This window comes from Ochlerotatus camptorhynchus, unplaced genomic scaffold, assembly GCF_037179485.1.
Source record: "Ochlerotatus camptorhynchus isolate MF236.1 unplaced genomic scaffold, CSIRO-AGI_Acam_v1.1 ptg000094l, whole genome shotgun sequence".
In the NCBI taxonomy this organism is placed as follows: Eukaryota; Metazoa; Arthropoda; class Insecta; order Diptera; family Culicidae; genus Ochlerotatus; species Ochlerotatus camptorhynchus.
In genome coordinates, this window is record NW_027040584.1 from 3,251,663 (window position 1) to 3,273,228 (window position 21,566).

General features: G+C 43.0%; 3 protein-coding genes across 3 annotated transcripts; 1 reads left to right on the plus strand and 2 right to left on the minus strand.

Annotated features, from left to right (window-relative positions):
* Positions 1 to 1,888: 1,888 nt before the first annotated feature.
* LOC135698717 (basic salivary proline-rich protein 2) lies at positions 1,889 to 5,077 on the minus strand. The gene is made up of 4 exons (XM_065218800.1): positions 4,971 to 5,077; positions 4,773 to 4,885; positions 3,932 to 4,192; positions 1,889 to 3,873 (listed from the first exon to the last, which is right to left on the minus strand). Exons 2-4 carry the CDS (start codon positions 4,794 to 4,796, stop codon positions 2,290 to 2,292), a joined length of 1,869 nt encoding a protein of 622 aa, XP_065074872.1. The 5' UTR covers positions 4,797 to 4,885; positions 4,971 to 5,077; the 3' UTR covers positions 1,889 to 2,289.
* Positions 5,078 to 10,179: 5,102 nt separating this feature from the next.
* Positions 10,180 to 11,591, plus strand: fsd (fates-shifted). The gene is made up of 2 exons (XM_065218902.1): positions 10,180 to 10,552; positions 10,614 to 11,591. The coding sequence occupies exons 1-2, from the start codon at positions 10,498 to 10,500 to the stop codon at positions 11,564 to 11,566; spliced, it is 1,008 nt and encodes a 335-aa protein (XP_065074974.1). The 5' UTR covers positions 10,180 to 10,497; the 3' UTR covers positions 11,567 to 11,591.
* Positions 11,592 to 11,650: 59 nt separating this feature from the next.
* LOC135698756 (uncharacterized) lies at positions 11,651 to 19,933 on the minus strand. Its single transcript, XM_065218884.1, has 3 exons — positions 19,762 to 19,933; positions 12,957 to 13,523; positions 11,651 to 12,892 (listed from the first exon to the last, which is right to left on the minus strand). Exons 2-3 carry the CDS (start codon positions 13,508 to 13,510, stop codon positions 11,806 to 11,808), a joined length of 1,641 nt encoding a protein of 546 aa, XP_065074956.1. The 5' UTR covers positions 13,511 to 13,523; positions 19,762 to 19,933; the 3' UTR covers positions 11,651 to 11,805.
* Between the last annotated feature and the right edge of the window lie 1,633 nt (positions 19,934 to 21,566).

Below are 21,566 nucleotides of genomic sequence, written 5' to 3' on the forward strand. Positions count from 1 at the left end.
CTTAAGCAAAAAGCAAATAGATCCGCACGGCAAGAGAGCACGATGCGGACTGATATCTACTGTCTAAAATCTCTCTATTGCTCGCTTGTTCGATCGACGCTTGAGTATTGTTCAGCGGTTTGAAACCCAAACTACAACAACGGTGCCGAGAGAATTGAATCTGTTCAACGTCGCTTTCTTCGTTTTGCGTTGCGTAGATTGCCTTGGAATGATCCGTTTCGATTAGGCCCAGTTACGAAAGCCGTTGTCAACTCATCGACCTAGAACTTCTCCGGACTAGAAGAGACACAAGCAGAGCCCTAAACGTGGCCAATATCCTGCAAGGAAGGAAAGATTGCGAGGCTATCCTGAGGCAAATTGACCGGAATGTTCAACCCCGACCGCTTCGTAATAACCTTATGCTAAGACTGCCTCTACGTCGCACAGATTATGGAGCATACGGTGCGATATGCGAACTGCAAAGAATATTAACAGAGTTGCATCTGTTTTCGACTTTCATCTCTCCCGTGATGCGCTTCGTCGAAATTTTTCTTTTGTTTTTCGCCGGCAGTTGTAACTGACTATAAGATATATCTTTTTTAATGTTTTTTTATGTTATGACTATGCTTGAATGTATTGTTTTTACTATAGTTGATAAGGTTAATATCATTGGCGCTGCATCCAGCCTGTTGATGTAAAACAACAATAAACAATATAGTTAGTGGGTTGGAAGACCTCTTCTATGACTATGACGCACGAAGGCTGCTGATGGCAGCACTGAGACGGAGGGATTGAGGGCTTTCTTGAGGCTTTTTAAGGCGCGTTCCGGGTTTCCAGGATTGAGAGTTACAGAGGCATCATCACAATGACTAACATAGTCCAAATTGCTGAACATTTGATCGGCACCAGGCAGTGAATGGTCAATATATTAATTGTAGTTGCCTGTAGGCACACATCCACATCCAGCAACAGGTCCAGGACGACTATGCTGAGCGCTGACAGTAATCAGCACAACTGGGCTGGAGAAACCAGGAGCTTCCAAAAGCGACGATCTTCAGCTCTTGATCCGTCTGAAAAATGTCCGTAGGCGGCAATATCAAAGAACATGCGATCCTGCCATAAAAGTTATCTGGCAGGATTCGCAAAAAAAAATAAAAAATAAAAGCGATTCTCTGCCCTGAGGAGCAAAAGTTTTGAAAACTATGTTTCGAAATTAGACCCAAGTTCCAAACCTTTTTGGAAGCTTTGATCAAAAATTCTGAAGAAGCTCAAAAACTTCAGAGTTGGTTGGAAATGCTATCTAACATGAAGCTTTAGTGTGATAATTCTAGATAGAGCTGGAATTACGGCCTAACAGCTTTTGTAAACAATGTCTTTTCTCGATGATTTCTAGGAATTCAAGGCGCGCCAACGCAAACCAACACAACCATCGGGTAGAGGAAGACTTCCCCTATCTGATGTTGATATTGATTTGCTTGGACGAGCCTTGAGTTACTAGAAATCATCGAGAGAAATAATTGTTTACAAAAGCTGTTACACCCTAATTCCAGCTCTATCTAGAATGAATGGTATGAAAATTGAAAAGAAGTTGAAAATGAGCGAAGGCCCATTAATGCGACAGTAAAAAGTCAGATCCCCTTATTCTGCGAGTCACGTGACTCTCTGTCACCGGTGAGGTGACTCTCCGTGCAAATCAAATGGAGAGTCATCTCACACGAGGTGACTATTGTCACCTCACCGGTGAGAGAGAGTCACGTGTTTCGCAGAATAGGGGGGAGAAACTTGCTAAGCAATTCAAGAGTTCCCATAAGTAGAGAACCGGCAAAACACTTGCAAAAAAAACGTAAAAAGCCTAGAATGATCCCTGCATTAAATTTTCTTCACAAAAAAACAGTGCTAAACACCATGCTTCAGTTAAAAACTGACTTTTTATTAGATTCTCAAAATACATTTTTTCCTTACACGAAGCTTAACCATTTATTCCAACATACACATCAACCTTCAATACAAGGAATTTAGTAGGTGAAACTTGATGTCCCTAACTCTACTATAATAGGTGCTACCAATTGGAATAGATTGGAAATTTCCGTACAACAACGTCATCAGGGTCGAGTAGGAAAAAAAAAATTACGTTTAGAAAAAAAAAAAAAACAAAAAATAAAAACCTCATCGATTGGTAAAATCAGTAATAGTTTGAAAGTCAGATAATCAAATTCATCATCCGTCTCGTGTCGTGTGTCGTTTTGTTCGTTGTGTAGGCATGAGTGTGCTGAGATTCTCGGAACCGAGTTTTGATCTGATGTGTGGTGCCTACTGTGGTGGTTGTCCGTACCCGTACCCGTACGCTCCCTGGGGAGGAGGGCCTTGCGGTCCTGGCGGTGGCATTTGGCCACCGGGAGGGCGCTGATACTGATAGCCCTGGGCCGCCTGTTGATATTGGCCCTGGGGAGGCGGAATCGGAGAGTAGCCTTGCTGATGGTAGCCATGGGGTGGGTAGACTGGGCCTGGGCCCGGCGGTGGTCCTTGTCCCTGGGGTCCTCCTGGTGCGCTCTGGGGATAGCTGCCTGGTGGCTGCTGGTGCTGAGTGGATGGCGGAGTGCCGCTGTAGGATTGTGGAGGACCAGGCGGCTGCTGACCTGGAGCTTGTGGTTGGGGATAGCTACCTTGAGGCGGATGTTGCCCAGCTGCTGCCGGAGGAGACGTGTAAGCTTGTGGAGGAACGGGACCCGAAGCTCCTGGTGCTGCCGCTGCGTAACCAGTGGATGTCGTCGGTGGCATCGATGCGTGTGAGACGCTAGTTGGTGGAGCATTTGCGCTTGGGCTGGGTGATGACGTTTGACCAGGAGCCGGGCTGGATTGGTTTGTGTAAGTTGGAGCACCGCTTGTCTGAGTAGATGGAACACTTGCTGGAGGATTGGTCTGACTTGTGGGAGCGCTTGTAGGGATAGAGCCGCTGGGAGGACCGTGTGGAACAGGTTGGCTAGCAGGGTAGCTGGAAGGATACTGTTGTTGAGGTGGAGGATAACTGGGTTGGCCACTGGCAGGCGGATATCCGGATGGGGGTTGACCGTAGGCGTTTGGAGGATTTGGACTTCCATAACCGGGATAGGCATGTGCCATCGGAGGTCCTCCTCCTGCCTGTGGTGGATATTGGCCTCCCACGGGAGGACCGTACATTTGCGGTTGTGATCCTGGAGCATTCGGTGGTCCTTGTTGGTAGCTACCTTGCTGCGGTCCACCTTGAGGTCCCTGTGGAGGACCAGCGGTCGGATATGGAGATCCCTGTGGTGGTCCCGAGCCTGAAGTGGTCGGAGGCATTCCACCGTGATGATACGATTGCGGAGCATTAGGAGGGTAGCCTTGTGCGGGATTGGGTGGTCCGTACGGTGGATATCCTGGTTGACCTTGATAGGGTTGGTTTGGTGGAGGATAACCTGGGTAGTGTCCATGTTGCTGATACGGACCTCGTTGCGGGGGATAGCCTTGATTCTGCTGAGGCATCGGTGCTTGCTGGGGTGGAACACCTGGTCTTCCCGGTTGACCGGGAGCAGGAGGACCCTGATTGGATGCAGTCTGCCCAGCAGAAGATGTCGGTGGAGGCGCCTGAGGACCTCCGCGGTAATTACCCACCGGTTGCTGATTTGGCGGTGGCGGATGAGCCTGGTTAGTGGGCGGTTGAGACGGAGGCTGAGCACCCGGTTGAGACGACGGAGGTTGATCCGCCGCACCAGGAGGGGCCCCTCCTGGTGCAGCCGATTGATTCGGACCGGGAGTCTGCGCTTGGGGACCATGCGTTGGATCTCCCTCATGTCCGGGAAGCGGACCTGGTGCAGTACCACTGGGAGGAACTCCATGCATTGGAGGACCACTACCGTGTTGAAGCACATGAGGAGGCTACAAGAGAATCGCTCAATGAGGAATTTGAAAAATAATCTATTCGACCCTCACTTACCGGCAGCAGGGCCTGAATGTTATGCTGCGGATCAGCCAGATTGGCTAGATACACCAGATTCCGGTGCAACGCTACATGGTACGACATGCACTCGTGCGCCTTGCCCATGTTTTGAAAGTCCTGAATCGTTTGAATGAGTCCGGCATTCTCGTCCAGGATTTTCTGGATGTGCATCGGGCTTGGCGGAGGTCCTTGGCCACGGTTCATGGGACCTCCGGGGCCACCGCGTTGTCCCGGATTCGGTGGTTGTTGAGATTGTTGCTGAAAGTAGATATATGCCGGTGGGAGATAGTACATGACTGTTTGTGGAAAATGAAAGACTGGTAGGCAAGATTAAATCGCTCTTTGGAGCATTGCTTTTCAATGTAGTAAGCTAACGTTAATTCCAAATAAATTTTTAGTTAATCCATCTTGAAATAGATAGATTAATGCTAGTATTCTCCCGATCAAACTTCACTGTTTTGGTACTAAACTAATTTTGCATTTCGGTTCCACTAACCTTAAAGAACCCAATTGGACGTAACGTTAGCTTTCTATATTAAACAGTAACAAACGATGCTGCAAAGAGCGATTCATCCCTGCTGGCAGGTACAACAGACTGAGGTAAGACTAATCCCATCCAGATGCAGGTAGAAATCGAACAGAAATTTTTCCGAAGCTATCTTACAGGATTTTGAATCAAAAAATGCGGATTCTCATTGAATGTAAGTTGCATGCCATTCGGTGCAACCAAAAACTTAACTTAAATAGGCTAGCAAACCTCTTTGAGCTTAATATATCATGCACATGAAACTATCCTTAATCCATCACCATGAATTTTACTTTGTTCATTGCCACTAACCTGCTGAGAGTACGCGACCGACATGTTTGTTTTTTGTTTGGAGCTTGTGCAGCAGATTTTGCCCTCCGCTTCAAACGCGTTCTATCTTTGCTGGACTTTTTACCGGATGATTCCTGCAGTTGGGAGGATACAAATTAGCACATTATGATCGTCATCGGGGGAACTTGCATAAGAACGTGTTTTCGTCGCAAAACTCACCGTATTTTGGCAGATTTTAGCTATAATTAATCAGCAGCGGCACAATTTATGCACAATCGCCATTTGGAGGTAACAAGCACCCGAACACAGAAAGAGTGGAAACGAAATGAGTGACAGAACGCGAACGCGCATCAAACTGTCAGATCGTTTTGTGCTTGGATGTGTGAGTGCTGAAGAGTGGAAAGAGTGCCGAATGGAACTCGCTGGCAAGGCTGCCGGTTTTCGTTTTTAAACAGGAACTTTTTAAAGCATGGACAGCCGACGATATGTACACTGATACATTTCCACATATATTTATTGACGAATTTCCATGTGAAATTCCCGTGGATAAATATTATTCAAATTAATCGTATCTTTCCTTCATAAAGAACTGAAGCCTCATTGCAGATGTCGAACCGAAGCATTTTTCCGAGCATTTGTCGTAAAAGCGCTAGTATGGAAAAGTCGATTTTATTTGGTTGCATCTACACAGCAAAAAAAAAAATGTAATATCGATCTATGTAATTCTAGTTGATGTATGAAATAATGATGCAATAGCATAAAGCAGATACAATATTACATCAATGGATGTAATTTTGTTCGCAAAATCGATGTACATCGTACAACGTTATATCACAGACAAACAGACGTAACTCTTTGAAAACCTTGTTCTTGAAAACATAGTATCTCAAAACATATAACCTCAGTAACGACATCTCTCTGGCTTCTCGCGGAAAACAAGCTTGCTCGCTAACTCGTAAACAATATTGCATAAAAGTTCTATAGAATGTATAGAAACGTCAAAGTGATCTGATGCCAGCGCTGCGGCGAGTAGTTCGCGGAACTGATAATATTCAAATCAACCGTTAAATGCATGAACGAAGATACACAATGAAGCGTTACGTCTGTTTGTCTGTGGTTATATCAACAATCAATACGAAACTAACGATTTTAAATTGGCTCACTACTTGACTAGCCTATTGGTCCCAAGCAAACGATTAACGTACCCCATTCTAGTCAAAATTCTAGTACTACGCAATGTTTGTTTTGATTCGCTATGAAAGTTTGACAGATAAAATGAGGGGTTATTGGTTTTTCCTATGTTTCGAGGGGTGAATCGATTAGCTTGGGACCGAAGATAGTACCGGAGCTGAGCCAAAAATTTGAGCACGTTTCTTCGGGAACTTCTGGTCTTAGAGTTACCTCTATGGTTATATTACACAACCGATGGATTGACCTGGTTGCAGCAGTTTGGATGTAATATTCAACAACTTTTTTTTATCTGTGTAGGCTTGCATAATGGGCCCCTATTTTTTCAGGTTTTCGTTTTTTTATATCTAAATTTGATTTCCACTAATTTAATAATAAAGTATACCTGAAACAACTAAAATCATAAAATGTACATTGAATAATTCACAATAATATTGTTATAATTATATTATAATAATATTATAATAATTATTATAACATATTATGTTAATTCCAGAGTACAAATATTTATGGAATTACTCGAATTACTGTTTAATTACCTTTCAAATTACCAAATTATTTTCCAAGCAGTAGGAATCACTGAAATTACCCAAAATTACCCACAATTACCCACAATTATTTTTATTACATTGAAATTACTGAGTAATTCAAAATTCACAAATTATTTTAATAATTTGTGGTAGTTCTTACAAGCTTGGTAGAAACCCCTCGCATTATACCGGGCAATTGCTTGGATCATTCGTTTGCTTGAAACCGAATCGACACTAGGTTAAGCATAAAAACATATTTGTTCTATCAAACCTGCTAACGAGGGAGACGAAAGTCCCAGATTTATTCAAATTTTGCCAAAAATTACTCTAACGTTTGATTTATTGATTTATAGTCGGAGAAATCAGTTTTATCGAATTCATCCGATATAATCGTGCTTAAATCTCTAAAAACAAATAATTTAGATTTTTATCGGTCACATCCCTCATATCGGGTCACATCTCTATAAGTATCATGACAGGTAACGATGACAGCCGTTTATTTATAAGAAAGGAACGTTGTGGAATCTCAACCAACAATTCAAAAAGGCGGATCAGCTTTTGTAATCAAATCTTGTAATGCTCTTTTCTCGCAAATCGAAGCTCGCCTTGCCAAATCAATAACACCGTCGGCTTCTCTCCTATCCGATGGTGTAATTGGGCCGTATGAATAAAAAGAGTTTACTTTACTTTCCCGTGCTTTTCTTACGGGGAAAGTAAAGTAAACGCTTTTATTCATACGACCTATTGAGTTGCGTAGGCGTGCTTCAGTTTGCATGATAAGGTCATTACAAGTTTACTGAATCACCCGTTATACCCCGTTCACATTACAACGTATATCACGTGATATACACACTGGAAATCCTATGTATGAGTGTTCATTGCAAGACAGCCTATATTACGTGATATATGCTGTAATGTGAACGGGGTATTGGTATTGTTGGTTGATAAATCTGTTCAAAAATCATTTACGGTGATTCCTTGAAGAGTCCACAACTTGCCTGATGATGGCTGAGATACTCTATCACTTCAAGTGTTCAAGAGCACAAATTTCGGACACAGTTGTGACATCACTCATGAAATTGAAATTCCCTGTTTGCTGCATCAAATGTGAAGTTCCAGTTTCATTGTTGTATATTTTGTGGCAGCTGTGCTCTTGAAAGTTTGAGGTGATAGTATAGCGCATTACACACATTGTAGGAAGTGCGAAAACGCATATGTCACGACTGAGAATTCTCGGATATCTACAAGGTCATTACTGATTTCCATCACTACCTCAACAGACTTCCCCACTCTCAGGCATCCGGTGAAGATCAGCATCGATGGCACCTATCTTTCACGTTTGGCCATCCATTCTGTTGCCAAATCTCCGGGCAAATATCGTTGCTTCCAGAGTTTGAACCGAGGGGGGCGACTCTATCTACGATGCAGGAAAAATTGTGTTTTGCTGTGGTTAGCTGCGCGCACGCTAAGTAGATATGAAGAAGATTGATGACGATTTTGAAGATTTCCTGCAAAAAGATGATGCGCGATGCAAGTAGATACGAGAAATCAAAGAAGATTTTTCGAAGTTTGATTCGCTAGTGTGAGATTTGTTGAGCATCTAGAATTGAGATTTAGATGTGTCGCCCCCCTCGGTTTGAACGTGCAACAATCACAAAAGCAGGTGCTCAAGAAAGTTACAGTTCACATCACAAAGCACACTAAAAACAACATCAGCGTAATGCTCGATAATTCTACCACATCCAAGATTATCGGTTAATAGTGCATGAAATCGGATAATATCGGCATCTTAAAAAATCGAAATTTTGAAGCAAATTTTATAGAAATTCGTTATATGAAATGTAAAACGAATTACTTTCGTCCCCCTTGCCTGCTAAACATCCTTCCTAAATGGAACTTTCGAATTGTGTAGGAAAACATCATTCCGACCAGACTGATGTGCATTTTTGTCTTTTACAGTAACCTACTTTTCATACGAAACGTTCATTTCATTCTTCATCTTTTTCGCATTTCAAGCTTATTGCTTATCGCATATTAGCTTATTGCGTGCTCTCAACTTAGTGTTGCAGATGCACTCACACAGTTATTAATTCTGGATCAACAATAGAAAAGGACCCATCAGCATTTGTAAACAAACCGTTCCAAAGCCCATTCCTCACTAATCGAAGACCGCCTACACAAACCAACACCATTATCGTGTAGGTAGAAGTTTCCTCGGAAGTTTTCCCTGTCCGATGATTGTGATGGTTTGCGTAAGTGGCCTTCGCTTTGTGAGTAAAGGGCTTTGGAACGGTTTGTATATAAATGCTGATGGACTATAGAGATTTTTGACGTTTTATCGGCGCACAGTACTGGTCCATTTAAATCGAACGAATGCGAGCAAGAGGGAAAAAGATTAGTGGTAAAACAAACCGTGCATTCATCCATGTGTGCTAGATACAGAAAGAGGATCAAACGTCAAAAATGTCTATAGGCTGGATCATGAATTTAATTGACTTATTGCCGCAAGATTTCATTAATACAACGTTGCTAGTGTGATCGCGTAAAATCGATTTGTTTATTATTTTCAACCACGAAATCAGCTGTCAAAGTGTTCGACTTGACAGCGGTTTGTTTTTTTTTATTTTCAACCAGTAGAACGCTTGTATGACTAGTGAAACTGCTCACTAATACTAACGGTGGTAGAGAACTCTATGACACATTAGTAAACTAGAGTCGGTGTATAATGAGTCACGCCAAGAGTGAAGCCAAGTCTACCTATTGAACTGTCAAACCGGCTACCTATCGGGCAAAGTAAACAAACATTACGATGCCATGAAAGGTCCACGAAAGGTATTGCAATAAAATATAAAATATAATCGAAGAAATGAGCATAAACACGCAGTGAGTATTAATTTTTTATGGGATACGTTCGGTAATGATCAGTAATGAGAATTTGTACTATTTTTTGTTAAGATTATTTGACAAAATCACTGATATAATGATTTACTACAGCCGCAATTTTTTTCTCTTGCTAGAAGTCATTTGAAGTTGTTGTAGAAGTCCTCTGTTGCCAAGTGAAAACGAATGGGAATCTTTAGAAAACCGTGATGCGAGTTCAACTGTTTTTCTCTTGGCGTGACTCATTATACACCGACTCTATAGAGATTAGTGACGTTTAACGCACGCACACTAGCGGGTGCACCGCCGTGTAAAGTTGTTTATTATTTTCCTCTGGCTAACCTAAAAAATTTGATAACGGCACAAAAGCATTTGTAAACAAACTTTCTAAGGCCCTTTACACGCGAACCAAAGTACGCTCACGCAAACCAATACCACTTTCGGAAAGGTGATAGTTGCCCCTATCCGATGGTGTTGTTGGTTTGCGTGGGCGTACTTTGGTTCGCATGTAAAGGGCCTTAGAAAGTTTGTTTACAAATGCTTTTGTGTCGTTATCAAATGTTATGCCTGATATCGCACCAATGCAACCGGACGTGAAGATCTCTATAGAAAACCTATATGTACTCACCTTGCTAGATCCCACGCGCTAAGGAACTCACATATTATCACCCAGCTCTATTTTTATCTTTACTTGTCAGCCTTGTCAGCACATTTTGACAGCTACGGTAACTTCCTGATTGTGGACAGCATTCGTTGATGAAGTGCGACGGCTGATGCGCCTGACTGGATCGTCAAATTTCAATGTTTTGATCTATGTGCTTGCGAAAGTCTATAGAAACATTTTATGTCGACGGATTGTGCATCGTTCTAGTTTTTTTTAATTTCACAACAATAATTATAAATCAATTTCCATGCGCTGCATGAGCGCAGATTTGTGATAAAGGTGTGGGTTAGCTGAATATTCCCACCTGAGTTGAATATTCCTGATATCACCTGGCATATCATGGTATCGAGGTCGTAGTCAAATCTTCGGAGCGCGGAGACTTCGAGAACTTCGGTTCGCTTCGGATTATGAAATATCTTTCAAGTTTACAACAAAGCAGTTGGTCCGAATTCCAGAAGGTGGTCATTTGAGGTAGGGGAAGGAAATGGCCGTTTGTGTAAAAGTGAAATCCACTAGCAGAAGCATTGGTGGTTCAAGAGGTATGTTTCTAGTTTCTACTTAGAAGAATAATAATTCCTCACGAATGATATGTATTTTTAGATTATTCAATTTATGACTTCGCTCATTCTGCCAAGACGAAAGCCCGAGCACCTAAATCGAACGTTCTGGCCGTTGATGAGTCTTGTGACGTCGAAGACGCGCTGGATGATGACATCCTTTCGACCCATGTTAGCCCAAGTAAGAAGTCAGATGTCACTATGGCGGAGGAAGTCGTGTACTGTGATTATGTGATCGACATTTGGTACCTAATTTCGGAGCACGTCCGACCGGAAGACGTCGGCCGGTTCGCGGTAATCTGCCGTAAAACGGCTGAGGTGGTGCAATCGGCCAAGTTCTGGCACCATCTCTATCGGCAGTATTACGATCGCAACGTGGATCTTCCACGGCGGCTTCAGCCGGATTGTATGCTAATGTTGCGAGGATTACGGGCACGTGCTATTCGATCCTTGTACTACACGTACCCTCCCTTCGTGCAACGACTTGCAGCGACGGCATTTACCGATCCACATAGAGTTGCAGGGCGACAGCTCCTATTTTCCTGGTACACCAAGTGCAAAACTGGTTGGAACTATTACTTTAAGCTAAAGGCTAGACTGATCCCCGGAAGTCGAGCAGCCCGATCGGCCAGGATACAGAGGCAGAAATCATCGCTGGATTTCCTACAGGATACGTACTCAAACCCGGAGGAAGGCTGTCAGATACTGATAATTACGACAGACACACTTCATCTGCTGCCACATTACCACGAGCAGCTGATGGTGAAATCTCTGATCCAGACGCTGGCGCAAGGTTTCACCAACTACAAGGTACGACTGCAGATGGCCAACTACTGCCAGCGGATAGTGGACGAGATGGTGTTCGTACCGGTGCGGCAGGTACGGGTACTGGACTGGTGGAATCCGGAGTACTACCGGGAGGATCCGACGATTGAGAAGCAGGCGGAACAGGAACCGATGGACAGCGATGCGGACAATGTGTACTGGGAAGATTAGAGTGGGGGTGTTTTGTATTGAGAAATACAGTAATGTTTTAAACTGTGGTTCTACTGGTCATATTTTTTGGTCGAAAGCCGCCGGTTCTTTCCCCTGAACGTTGTAATTCGGTATGACTAATTAATCGCATATTAGGTTAATTCCTATTTATTTAATTCTTAGTACCTACAACATTTGTACCGCGTCCGGTTTTAAAACATTAAAAACTAAACATAGAACACATTAAAATTTGCACTAGCTCAGTATTTGCTACTGTTGTTGTACTGTTCGATCAAAATGTCCCGACAATGCCTCCGTTGCACCTTCCCGGAGGAAGTCATCGGCAGTTCTTTGGTGAAGTACACTCCTCCTCGGAGTTGTTTGTAGCTTCCCAAGCTATAGTTCATCGCTTTGTGAATATCTTCCGGGCTGACATCGGCTCCGTTGCTCTTAACTATCAACGCTGCAGGTAGATCGTTTCCCGGTACCGGTATTCCGGTGACGCATACATTTAGCACACCGGGAACTGATTGTATGACGCCTTCCAGTTCACTTGGCGAAATTTGATAGTTGCCATATTTGATGATGTCCTTCTTGCGATCGACAATGTATAGCAAACCATCTTGGTCGAATCTCCCAATGTCGCCCGTATGAAGCCAACCGTCTGCGTCCAGCATCTCGGCCGTAGCTGCTTCGTTTCCGTAGTAGCCCAGGAATTTGTAATCTGGTTTCAGCAGAATCTCCCCCTCCTGACCAATCTCCAACGCTTTCCCGTCCTGATCGACAATCATAGCTTGTACCAAGGGCTTCAGGTAGCCGGTAGAACCACCTTTGTAGGTATCCGCATCGCTAAGTGTTGCAATTCCACCAACTTCGGACAAACCGTAGCCCACGTAACACGTGGCATTGGGGATCAGCTTTTCCAATGCATACTTAAGGTCCGCGGACACGGCCGCTCCACCGCTGCACAGTAATCGAACGCTGGAAAAGTCCGCCTGGGACACCCGAGGGTGCTTCAGCAATTCCAGAGCTTGTGCCGGTGGGAAGAAAGTGACAGTGACTCGGAATTTTTCGATAATCTCCAATGCGAGAGCAGGATTGAATGCGTCCCGCGTGATAATTCGAGTTGCCCCGCTGGAGGTCCCAACCAGGAGGAAAAATAGTCCCGATAGCCAGTAAAGGGAACTGAAGCACAGCATCACATCCGTCGAGTAGTTATCCGTTAGGGTGTCCGCGTTGGCTATACAGTTCGAATGGGACAGACACACGCCCTTGGGTCGACCCGTCGTGCCGGAAGAGCACACGATTACAGCCATTCGGGTAGCGGCATCCGCAAAGTGCTCCGGTCTGCAAAGCAAAACCATCAAACATTACTCAACAGTCATTTGAGAAACCTTTATCCGGTACTTACATAAACTCATCCTCCGTCCCAGTCCCAATCAGCAACTCGTCCACGTGCTTGCAGCCTTCAACCTTACCGTCCCCAAAAATGAACACAACCGGATCGAGTTTGACCATCTCGAGGGCAATCTTCATTTCGGGCCACGTTTCCAGGTCACAGAAAACTACCTGCGATCGGACGGTCTGCAGCATGTGACTCAGATCGTCCCGTTTGAACGAGGCATCCAGAGTGTTGACCGGGATCCCCAGTGCAAAACAGGCAAACAGGACCGGTGCAACGGTTTCCCCGTTTCGGACGGCCATGGTGAAAGTATTGTCCCGGGTGTAGCCCATCCGAGTGAGGTTCTGTGCCACGCGGATCGTACGGAGGCGCATCTCCGCACAGGTCACACGGGCTCCGGTGTCCGCATTGATTTGGGCTATCTGCTGCGGAGTTCGGTTCAGGACGGACAGGACGAATGCACCCAACGATTGGTTCGGGTTGTACAGGGGCGGTGTTTGGTTACCGCTCCACATCTTGGTGGATGGGTCGTAGAATGTGAAGATGTTGCGTGGAGAACGCATGGTGCTGGTTCGGCTGTAATCAGTTGATCAGTTAATCGGTTGAGGAGTAAAGGTTAGAATAATAGTAGAATGTTAAATACCGGAGACAGGGTTGATTAGGTCATTTGACACTCCGAATACGGTGGGTAAAAAACTTTAGGCCGAATGGGTTTTGCAAGTGCCATAAGGTCTATAATATAGATTAATGGGCACAAATGTTCATAATTAGCCAGAATACAGCCGTAGTTCCTGTATATGGATCCTGGAGACAACGGAACGGTCTTCCGGAATATCCGGAACATCCGTAAAAGTGGTCAATCCACGAAACTGATCCTAGAGTTCTACGGTTTTTTCGAAAACATTTGGAACTGTGATATTAGAAAGAATATAGAGACTTAAACATGGACCCGAATGACTATAGGACCGTCCTCCGGAAGATCCATTTCGTCCGTAAAAGGGGTCCATCAATGATACTGATTCAAAAGCTCCGCGGTTTTTTCGATAACACTTCGAACTGTGATATAAGATAGAATTAAGTGTCGTGACATAAATATGGACCCGGATGGCCATGGGATCGTCCTCCGGAACATCCGTATAGGTGGTCAATCCATGAAACTGATCCTAGAGCTCCGCGTTTTTTTTTTCAAATCACTTGGATGTAAGATTGAATTTTGGGTCGTGACGTGAACATGGATCCGAATGGCCATGGGACCGTACTCTAGAAGATCCTGTGATATAAGAATGAATTTGGGGTCTTGACGTAAACATGGACGTGGATGGCTTCCGGAGGACCGTTCCGTTGTCTCCAGGAGCCATATATAGGAACCATGATAGGAACATTTGTTCCCCTTTACTCTAACTTATAGATCTTAAGCCACTTGCAAAACCCATAAACACACCTTTAAAAAACATGTAACGACTATTTTCGCTTCTAAAATAAGTAGACGAACCTATTTTCAATCTTTTTACAATCCAAATAATCTACAGACCTTTGGAATTCTAGAGATTCCACCACTTTTGAAATTCATCAAGAAATCAAGGCTATGTTATGTTTTTTTACAAACTTGCCGTTACACGTTTTTCAGAGGTATCGTGTTCGGAGTGTTAAACTCCTAAACCGTTTTCCGTACCTAAATCGACAAACTGCAGTGCATTGCGAGTGTAACCGGTTCCGTGACCAGGGTTACTTCCACTCACTTGCTATAAAAAATTCTGTTTCCGAATTATGAAAACATTAGATGTGATAATGATAATTAGTACTTTTAAGTTACAAGAAGAGGTCGTGAAGTATGTGTTTGACACATTACCCGAGCAAAGCTGGAGATCAAATTGAAATCAAAATTTGCTGTTATGATGTAACTTATTTTGAATACTCCAGTTGATCTCATTTTGGTTGACTTAACGGTTAACACAGCAAAAATGAGAGCGAACTTTTACACTGTTGAATCAAATAGAAAACTAATCTTGCTTTCAATGAAATCAATTTGATTACTGATTTTGCATTCATAATGTTTAACTGAATACGGCAAATAATGCCGTAAATGGTTAATATCCATGCTTCTTACGCTGACAGAATTGAGCTCAAATTTCATCCCGGGCAAGTCATGAATGACCTAAAATGTGTTAAACAAAACAAATAAACAATAATCATTAGACCTAAACGACAGATGAACTTAAATTAAATTTTAAACAAGACGTTAACAGCAAAACTTCAAGTCAAGTTGCTTTCATCTAAAAAGTTTTGACTGCATAATGAAAGCACATTATGATATCAGACTTATGTCGCGACAATTGAAATCAAAATGAGTTTTCATTATGATAGGAACTGCAAACTTTAATATCGGTTTGCTTTCATTTTGTTAACCGACTTTGCTCGGGTAAACCTGTCAATATTGCTTTCAGTGTGTCACAATAAGCGATTTAACGATTCGTGAGCGCTCACTCAGAGTGAACGCCCGCGAATCATAAGATGGCCAATTGTGACGCTCTGAAAATGAAATTGACAGGTTTTTTTTAGTCAAACACATCCTTTACACCCTTTTCTTGTTATTTACAAGTACAGCATATCATTATATCGTGTAATGATCTCATAATTTAGAAAACCATTGTTTTATAGCAAGTGAGTAGAAGCAACCCTGTCCATGACTAAGGAAAACGAGCAATTTACGCATTAGGGATTCTCGCTCCATCGGTTAATCATTAAAACACTGGCCAGACTGGGGAGTAATAACATGTAATTTGTATATCTTGATGACATCTTTATTGTTGATAATTAGTATAACATGTTATAACGTTGCAGTTTGAGCAAGGCATAAACTAAGAGGAGCATAAAGAAATACGAAGACAACCGCTGTTCTTAGTTTTGAGTAGTTTTTCCTAACGGTTAACAGTCATACGGGACAAGGTATGGTGATCCTGCTAATGATCGCGTAACTTAAGGTTCAATTTACTTCGATACATTTTCGAATAATTCAAAAGCAGTTTTTTGACGCTTCATTTCAGATTGCAAAATGTTCGCGGCATTTTGTGTCCTAAAATAGCAAAGTAATAGAATGACATGAGCTTTTTGAAATCTGAAATGATGAGTCGAAAAATTGCTTTTGAAATTTTCGGAAAATACATCAATGTCTTTCGGTTGACGAGGAGAGACGAAAACGTGAAGACGTACCCGGATTGTCTTTTTCTGGTGCACTTCCAGAAGGGAACGGTGACGCTGAATGCGCTGCAGGCTATTGCTCAATGTACTCCATCATCGTACGATGGGAGCCGTGCCCGTTGAGGCCATCGCGATGCCAACGATGCGATGCCAGTGCCAACGATGTCTGAACATTGGATACGGCACTCGCAACTGCAACATCAAGGCACGCTGCAGCAACTGCGCTCACAAACACACCACTTCTGACTGCCCTGCGGATGGAGCCGTGGTGTTAAAATGCGCCAACTGTGGTGGTGCACATCAAGGTTCTGACAGACAGTGCTCCAAACGCGAGGACTTCAAACGCATCCGTAAAAAGGGGGCAACTAATAACCAACCAGGACGCAAGAAGGACAAAGTCCCGGCATTTCGAACGGAGGATTTCCCGCCTCATCGTGCTCCTCAGCAAAGGCAAGCGAATTCGCGGGTGCATTCCGCTCAAGCAACTTCTGATGGTGATTCTGCTGGCCAGGTGGTCGGTCGTCGTCAAAAAAGGAATAAAATACCACACTCTGTCCCATATCCGCACCTCTATCATCGAGGCCCTTGGTGTGCAGGTGGAGTCGTCGACTGGATACGTCCAGTTCATCGCCATCTACTGCCGTCTAGTGGCTAAATTCAAGAAGGACCTGTCCACCATCACCCATGAGGCCTGGCGGAACTACCAGCAGAACCAGAACGGTCGTCTGCTGTTCGACCACTCCGTTTGGTTTTCGGTTGAGCCAACATTTATCTCACTGGCGGGCAACCCATCGACGCTAGACTTGTTCCTGATAAATATCGGCTTGTCCAAGCCGGTAGCCTTGAACGAACTCAGCTCCGACCACCAACCGGTGATGGCTGAACTGGACTGCAACGTGGCTCCTGCTTCAAGCCTGCGCAAGGACTATCATCGCGTAAACTGGGCGCAATTTGGACGCGTGGTAGACAGGCACATCATCGACAACCCGACGCTTGATTCCGTGGAGGACATCGACCGAGCGTTGGAGGGACTCCACCAAGCCATAACCGTGGCTGACGAGGCGTGCGTCCGACAAGTTCCTGTGAGTGGTAAGTTTATTGATTCCCACACCCAACTCTTGATTCGCCTGAGAAATGTTCGTAGACGCTAGTTCCAGAGAACCGGAGATCTAGCGATGAAACGTGAAATGGCCGATCTGAACAAGGATCTGGAAGATTGCTTCCAGAATGGACTCACTCCGGAACGGAAGTTTCGGGCGGCTTGTCCAGAATCTGGACGACCGCTCCAGACCATTCTGAAAGGTAGCCAAGGTCCTGAAAACTCATCCCAAACCAGTTCCACCTCTCAGAGTCGAAAATGATGACGATCGGCTTTTAATCACCCCACAGGAGAAAGCAAATGCGATCGGCAAGCATGTCGCTTCATCGCATTTGCTTGACTCGACTATCCAAAGTCTGCTCGAAGATCAGGTTGCGCAATGCGTTCAAAATTTAGATGCCTCCCCTTGTGTCGTGCCTCCCCCGTGGCACCCGGGTTTGACGGTATATTCAACTTGATCTTGAAGAGACTCAGCATGAAAGTGCAGTCTCTTCTAACCGCTATCTTCAGCAGATGTTTGGAACTGCACTACTTTCCAAGCATCTGGAAAGTAGCTAAAATCATACCAATCCGCAAACCAGATAAGGATACTACATTTCCTTCAAGCTACAGACCAATCAGCCTCCTTTCAGCGCTGAGCAAATTATTCGAGAAAATCATTCTCAATCATTTGCTCAAGTTTGTCGAAGAAAATAACATTCGGTTTGGGTTTAGAAAGGGGCACTCCACCAATCACCAGCTAGTACGGGTGATGAATAACATCCGAAGTAACAAAGCTGTATCCAAGTCCACACCCATGGCCATGTTAGACGTTGAAAAGGCGTTTGATAATGTTTGGCATGACGGACTTGTGTACAAGTTTTGTAACTTCAACGTTCCTTCACATCTTATTAAAATCTGGGGGGGGGACGTGCTGTCAAATCAGCCTACTGATCATTCTTGTATGAAACTGGCTCCAAACGTAAACAATCGCTGTAGGTTTCTTATGGCTTGTTTACGTTTGGAACCAGTTATGCGAGGCATGCGAGGTAGGCGACGATTGTTCGCATTTGACAGCCAGCTCCCCCCCTTGATTAAAATCACCCGTAACTACCTTCAGCTAAGGTCGTTTAAGGTATCGTTGAATGGTTATATTTCAGACACGTTTTCCATCCCAGCAGGAGCCCCGCAAGGCAGTTTGCTGGGCCCCTTGCTTTACAGCATTTATACTTCCGATATTCCTCCCCTCGGTGACGGTTGCGTGTTCTTCCTGTTCGCAGATGATACCGCAATAGCCGTCAAGGAAAGGATGCCTCGCGAAATAACGAACAAACTTCAACGATGCCTTAACGCCTTTGCTGATTATGCCACCACGTGGAAAATCAAAATCAATGCCTCCAAAACACAAGCGATCATGTTCCTCCATCGACAATCACCCAAACTAAAACCGGCTCCCTCTTGTACTGTAATCATGGATGGCACAAGGGTTGAGTGGTCCGCCGAAGTAACCTATCTTGGGATGTTGTTTGACGAAAAGCTCCTATTCCGCTCGCATGTGGAGAAAACCGTAGTCAAGTGTTCCGCCTTGGTTAGGAGTCGGTATCCGCTGATTTGCCGCAGATCCCGCCTCTCAAGGGTGAACAAACTGGCTGTCTACAAACAAATCATAGCACCTGCGATCCTCTACGCAGCTCCGGTGTGGGAATCATGTGCAAAGACTCACAGGAACAAAATCTGAGGATGGTACTTGATCGTCCTTTCGACACTAGAATAATAAATTTACACGAAGAGGCAAGCATCGCCTAAATAGATTCCAGAATTAACGAAATTAACACTAAATTTGCACAAAAATGTATTTTATCAAATGTATTTTTGAACATGAACATGCTTTGATAAGCAATTTGTATATAGTAGATTAGGTGTATATAGTAGTTGTAGGTTAGTTGTAGTTGTAGGACTAGGAACTGTAAATAATAATTAAAATCTCAAATGTACTAAAGTTGAAAAGACGCATCTGTGTCACTTGAAAATTCATACATGTAAACCACACAAACAAAAGAAATAAAGAACATTTAAAGTCAAAAAAAAAAGAATGGACTCGCTGAATTGATCAGGACCCCCAGGAAATTCATATCTAGTCAATACCGTTAAAATGAGCAGTTCTTTGTTCACTTGCATCACCACAGGAGTGTCTATAATTGCACGGGTTTCAATCGAAAAAGCGTTCGAAGATCACAGAATCAGACCGGATGACGATCACCAAACAAACGACGCTTCACACCGCAGAGCAACTTTCGGTTGTTTACAGCTAAGGTTGTGATTAATTTTCCATGGCCACTAATAGCCCACTACTCTGCTTTGCTTTCGGGCCAACAAAAAAAAAACACAAAACTATTCAGATTAGTCCGATAACGGTTGCTATTATAATAGGGATATTGTTCAACGCACTTTGTCCCGTCGTGATCTATGCGTGATTATGTGAAGTTTTTTTTATCTTTTGAAGATATTTTTTTCTCCGGAGAATACAGATAGACTTACCTTACTGTAGGTACCTATATCACTGCAATGCGATCGTTAATCAGCGCGCACTGCCGTTAAATAATTTAATTTGACTCTATCGCAAACTTACGCACTAAGTATGGTGTGTAGAGGAAGCCTTTGTTGTCGGTTGTTGGGCCGATCACTTCGAAGGTACTATCCAGAGTAACGATCGTTCCGGTGGGGCCGACGGTTTAAATGTGTCCCAATGCACGCGACCTGAACCATTATCTTGTCGCATCGTGAAACAACAGTGAGTGCGTAGAATAGTATGTGCCAGGGGTTTTCAAGCTTATTAGTTGACGGAGCATCTTTTCGGTTGTGCAGTATGGAATTGCGGCAGCTTTAATCAGATGTCACATCTGCAGATATTTTCAAGCTTTGACAAGTAAATGTCTTCGAAATCAAAAATATTATGTTTTAATGTTTTTGTCTGATACCTCATTAAACTTGAAGACGCATTTCGCCCCAAATCGAATGATAGCAGTGATTGCAGCAAATTTTCTCAGCTACAACCCAACAAACAATTGAGAGCTCTTATAAAACACCTGAGTTGATCAAACGTTGAGTAATAGCTTCCAGAGTTGAACAAGAATGTAGTTGTATTGTCATTTGATTAAATTTTTTAAAAGCTGTTGGAGCACTCTTAAATGATTGTTTACGTTCGGTTTCACTATATGCTTTATAAGACCTACGATAACTTTTATAGCACCTTTGTTAAACTGATTGACAAGAGCTATATAGAACGTGAAATAAACGCATCAAAACAAACCATTGGAAGCTCTTATAAAACACCTGAGTTGATCAAACATTGAATAATAGCTTCCAGAGTTGTACAAGAATGTAGTTGTATTGCCATTTGGTTAAAAGCTTCAAAAGCTGCTTGGAGCACTCTTAAATGATTCACTCAGAGAAATGATTTTTAAATTCAAATGGATATATTTTTGGCTCAGGGCCTAATATATTTTTGGTATTGATTCAAATATATTATTCGGTTAATCCAAAGAAAAATATTTTCGAATCAACAAACCGGTTGTAGAGTCAATAATCTGTTTGTTGATTCTAAAAACCATTTTGTTGATTCAAAAATATGTTTCGTTGAAATAGTGATACAATATGTTTGAATCAATAACAAAATACATTAGGCCCTGAAACAAAAATCCATTTTTCTGCGTGTTGTTTACGTTCGACCAACCACAATTTTGTTGCTAAAAATAGCACAAGTGATAGGCATGTTTATATAACCATAAGGCAATGATTATTCGACTGCAAGAGAAGTCACTCAAGATGAGCTTGATATACTTCTCTCATATGATCAAAATATGTATTCAAGAATAGAGCAGATGGAAACAGAAGCGGCTGGCAATCCGGGATCATGAGTTCGAATCTTGCTTCGAGAAACCCTCGGTGGAGTAGATGTAAATTATATATAGGTGTTATTAATAAATGCAAACATTAATTTAAGACATATATCATATAATCAACGATAACATTTCAAGATAAATTCTCTCAATTAATGATTAGAGAGATTAATTGAAAGAATATCAATCAAAGATTAAACAGATGCTTGTTACTACTTCCTCCATGATCACAGAATGTGAATTATGGCATAATTACATATTTTTTCAATGTGCACAAATAAATTAAATTAATAAAAACTGTACAAGCAATTATTTTGGCGTACCACGACAATTGTTAAACTAATTTTAATCTGTGAATATTGTGAATACTTACACAACGGTTATTAAGGAGTCATTAAAAAGTGCTATAAACGCTTTTCACCGCTTGCTGTATAGTGATTATTT

Bases quoted from the DNA above. Each gene is read 5' to 3' on its own strand.
- LOC135698717 (XM_065218800.1), bottom strand. From the start codon at position 4,796: ATGTCGGTCGCGTACTCTCAGCAG. The intron at 4,193-4,772 runs GTTAGTGGCAAT...ATCTACTTTCAG, and splicing joins CGGTCGCGTACTCTCAGCAG to CAACAATCTCAACAACCACC. The intron at 3,874-3,931 runs GTAAGTGAGGGT...ATTCTCTTGTAG, and splicing joins ACATTCAGGCCCTGCTGCCG to CCTCCTCATGTGCTTCAACA.
- fsd (XM_065218902.1), top strand. From the start codon at position 10,498: ATGGCCGTTTGTGTAAAAGTGAAATCCACTAGCAGAAGCATTGGTGGT. The intron at 10,553-10,613 runs GTATGTTTCTAG...ATGTATTTTTAG, and splicing joins AAGCATTGGTGGTTCAAGAG to ATTATTCAATTTATGACTTC.
- LOC135698756 (XM_065218884.1), bottom strand. From the start codon at position 13,510: ATGCGTTCTCCACGCAACATCTTCACATTCTACGACCCATCCACCAAG. The intron at 12,893-12,956 runs GTAAGTACCGGA...TTTGCTTTGCAG, and splicing joins GGGACGGAGGATGAGTTTAT to ACCGGAGCACTTTGCGGATG.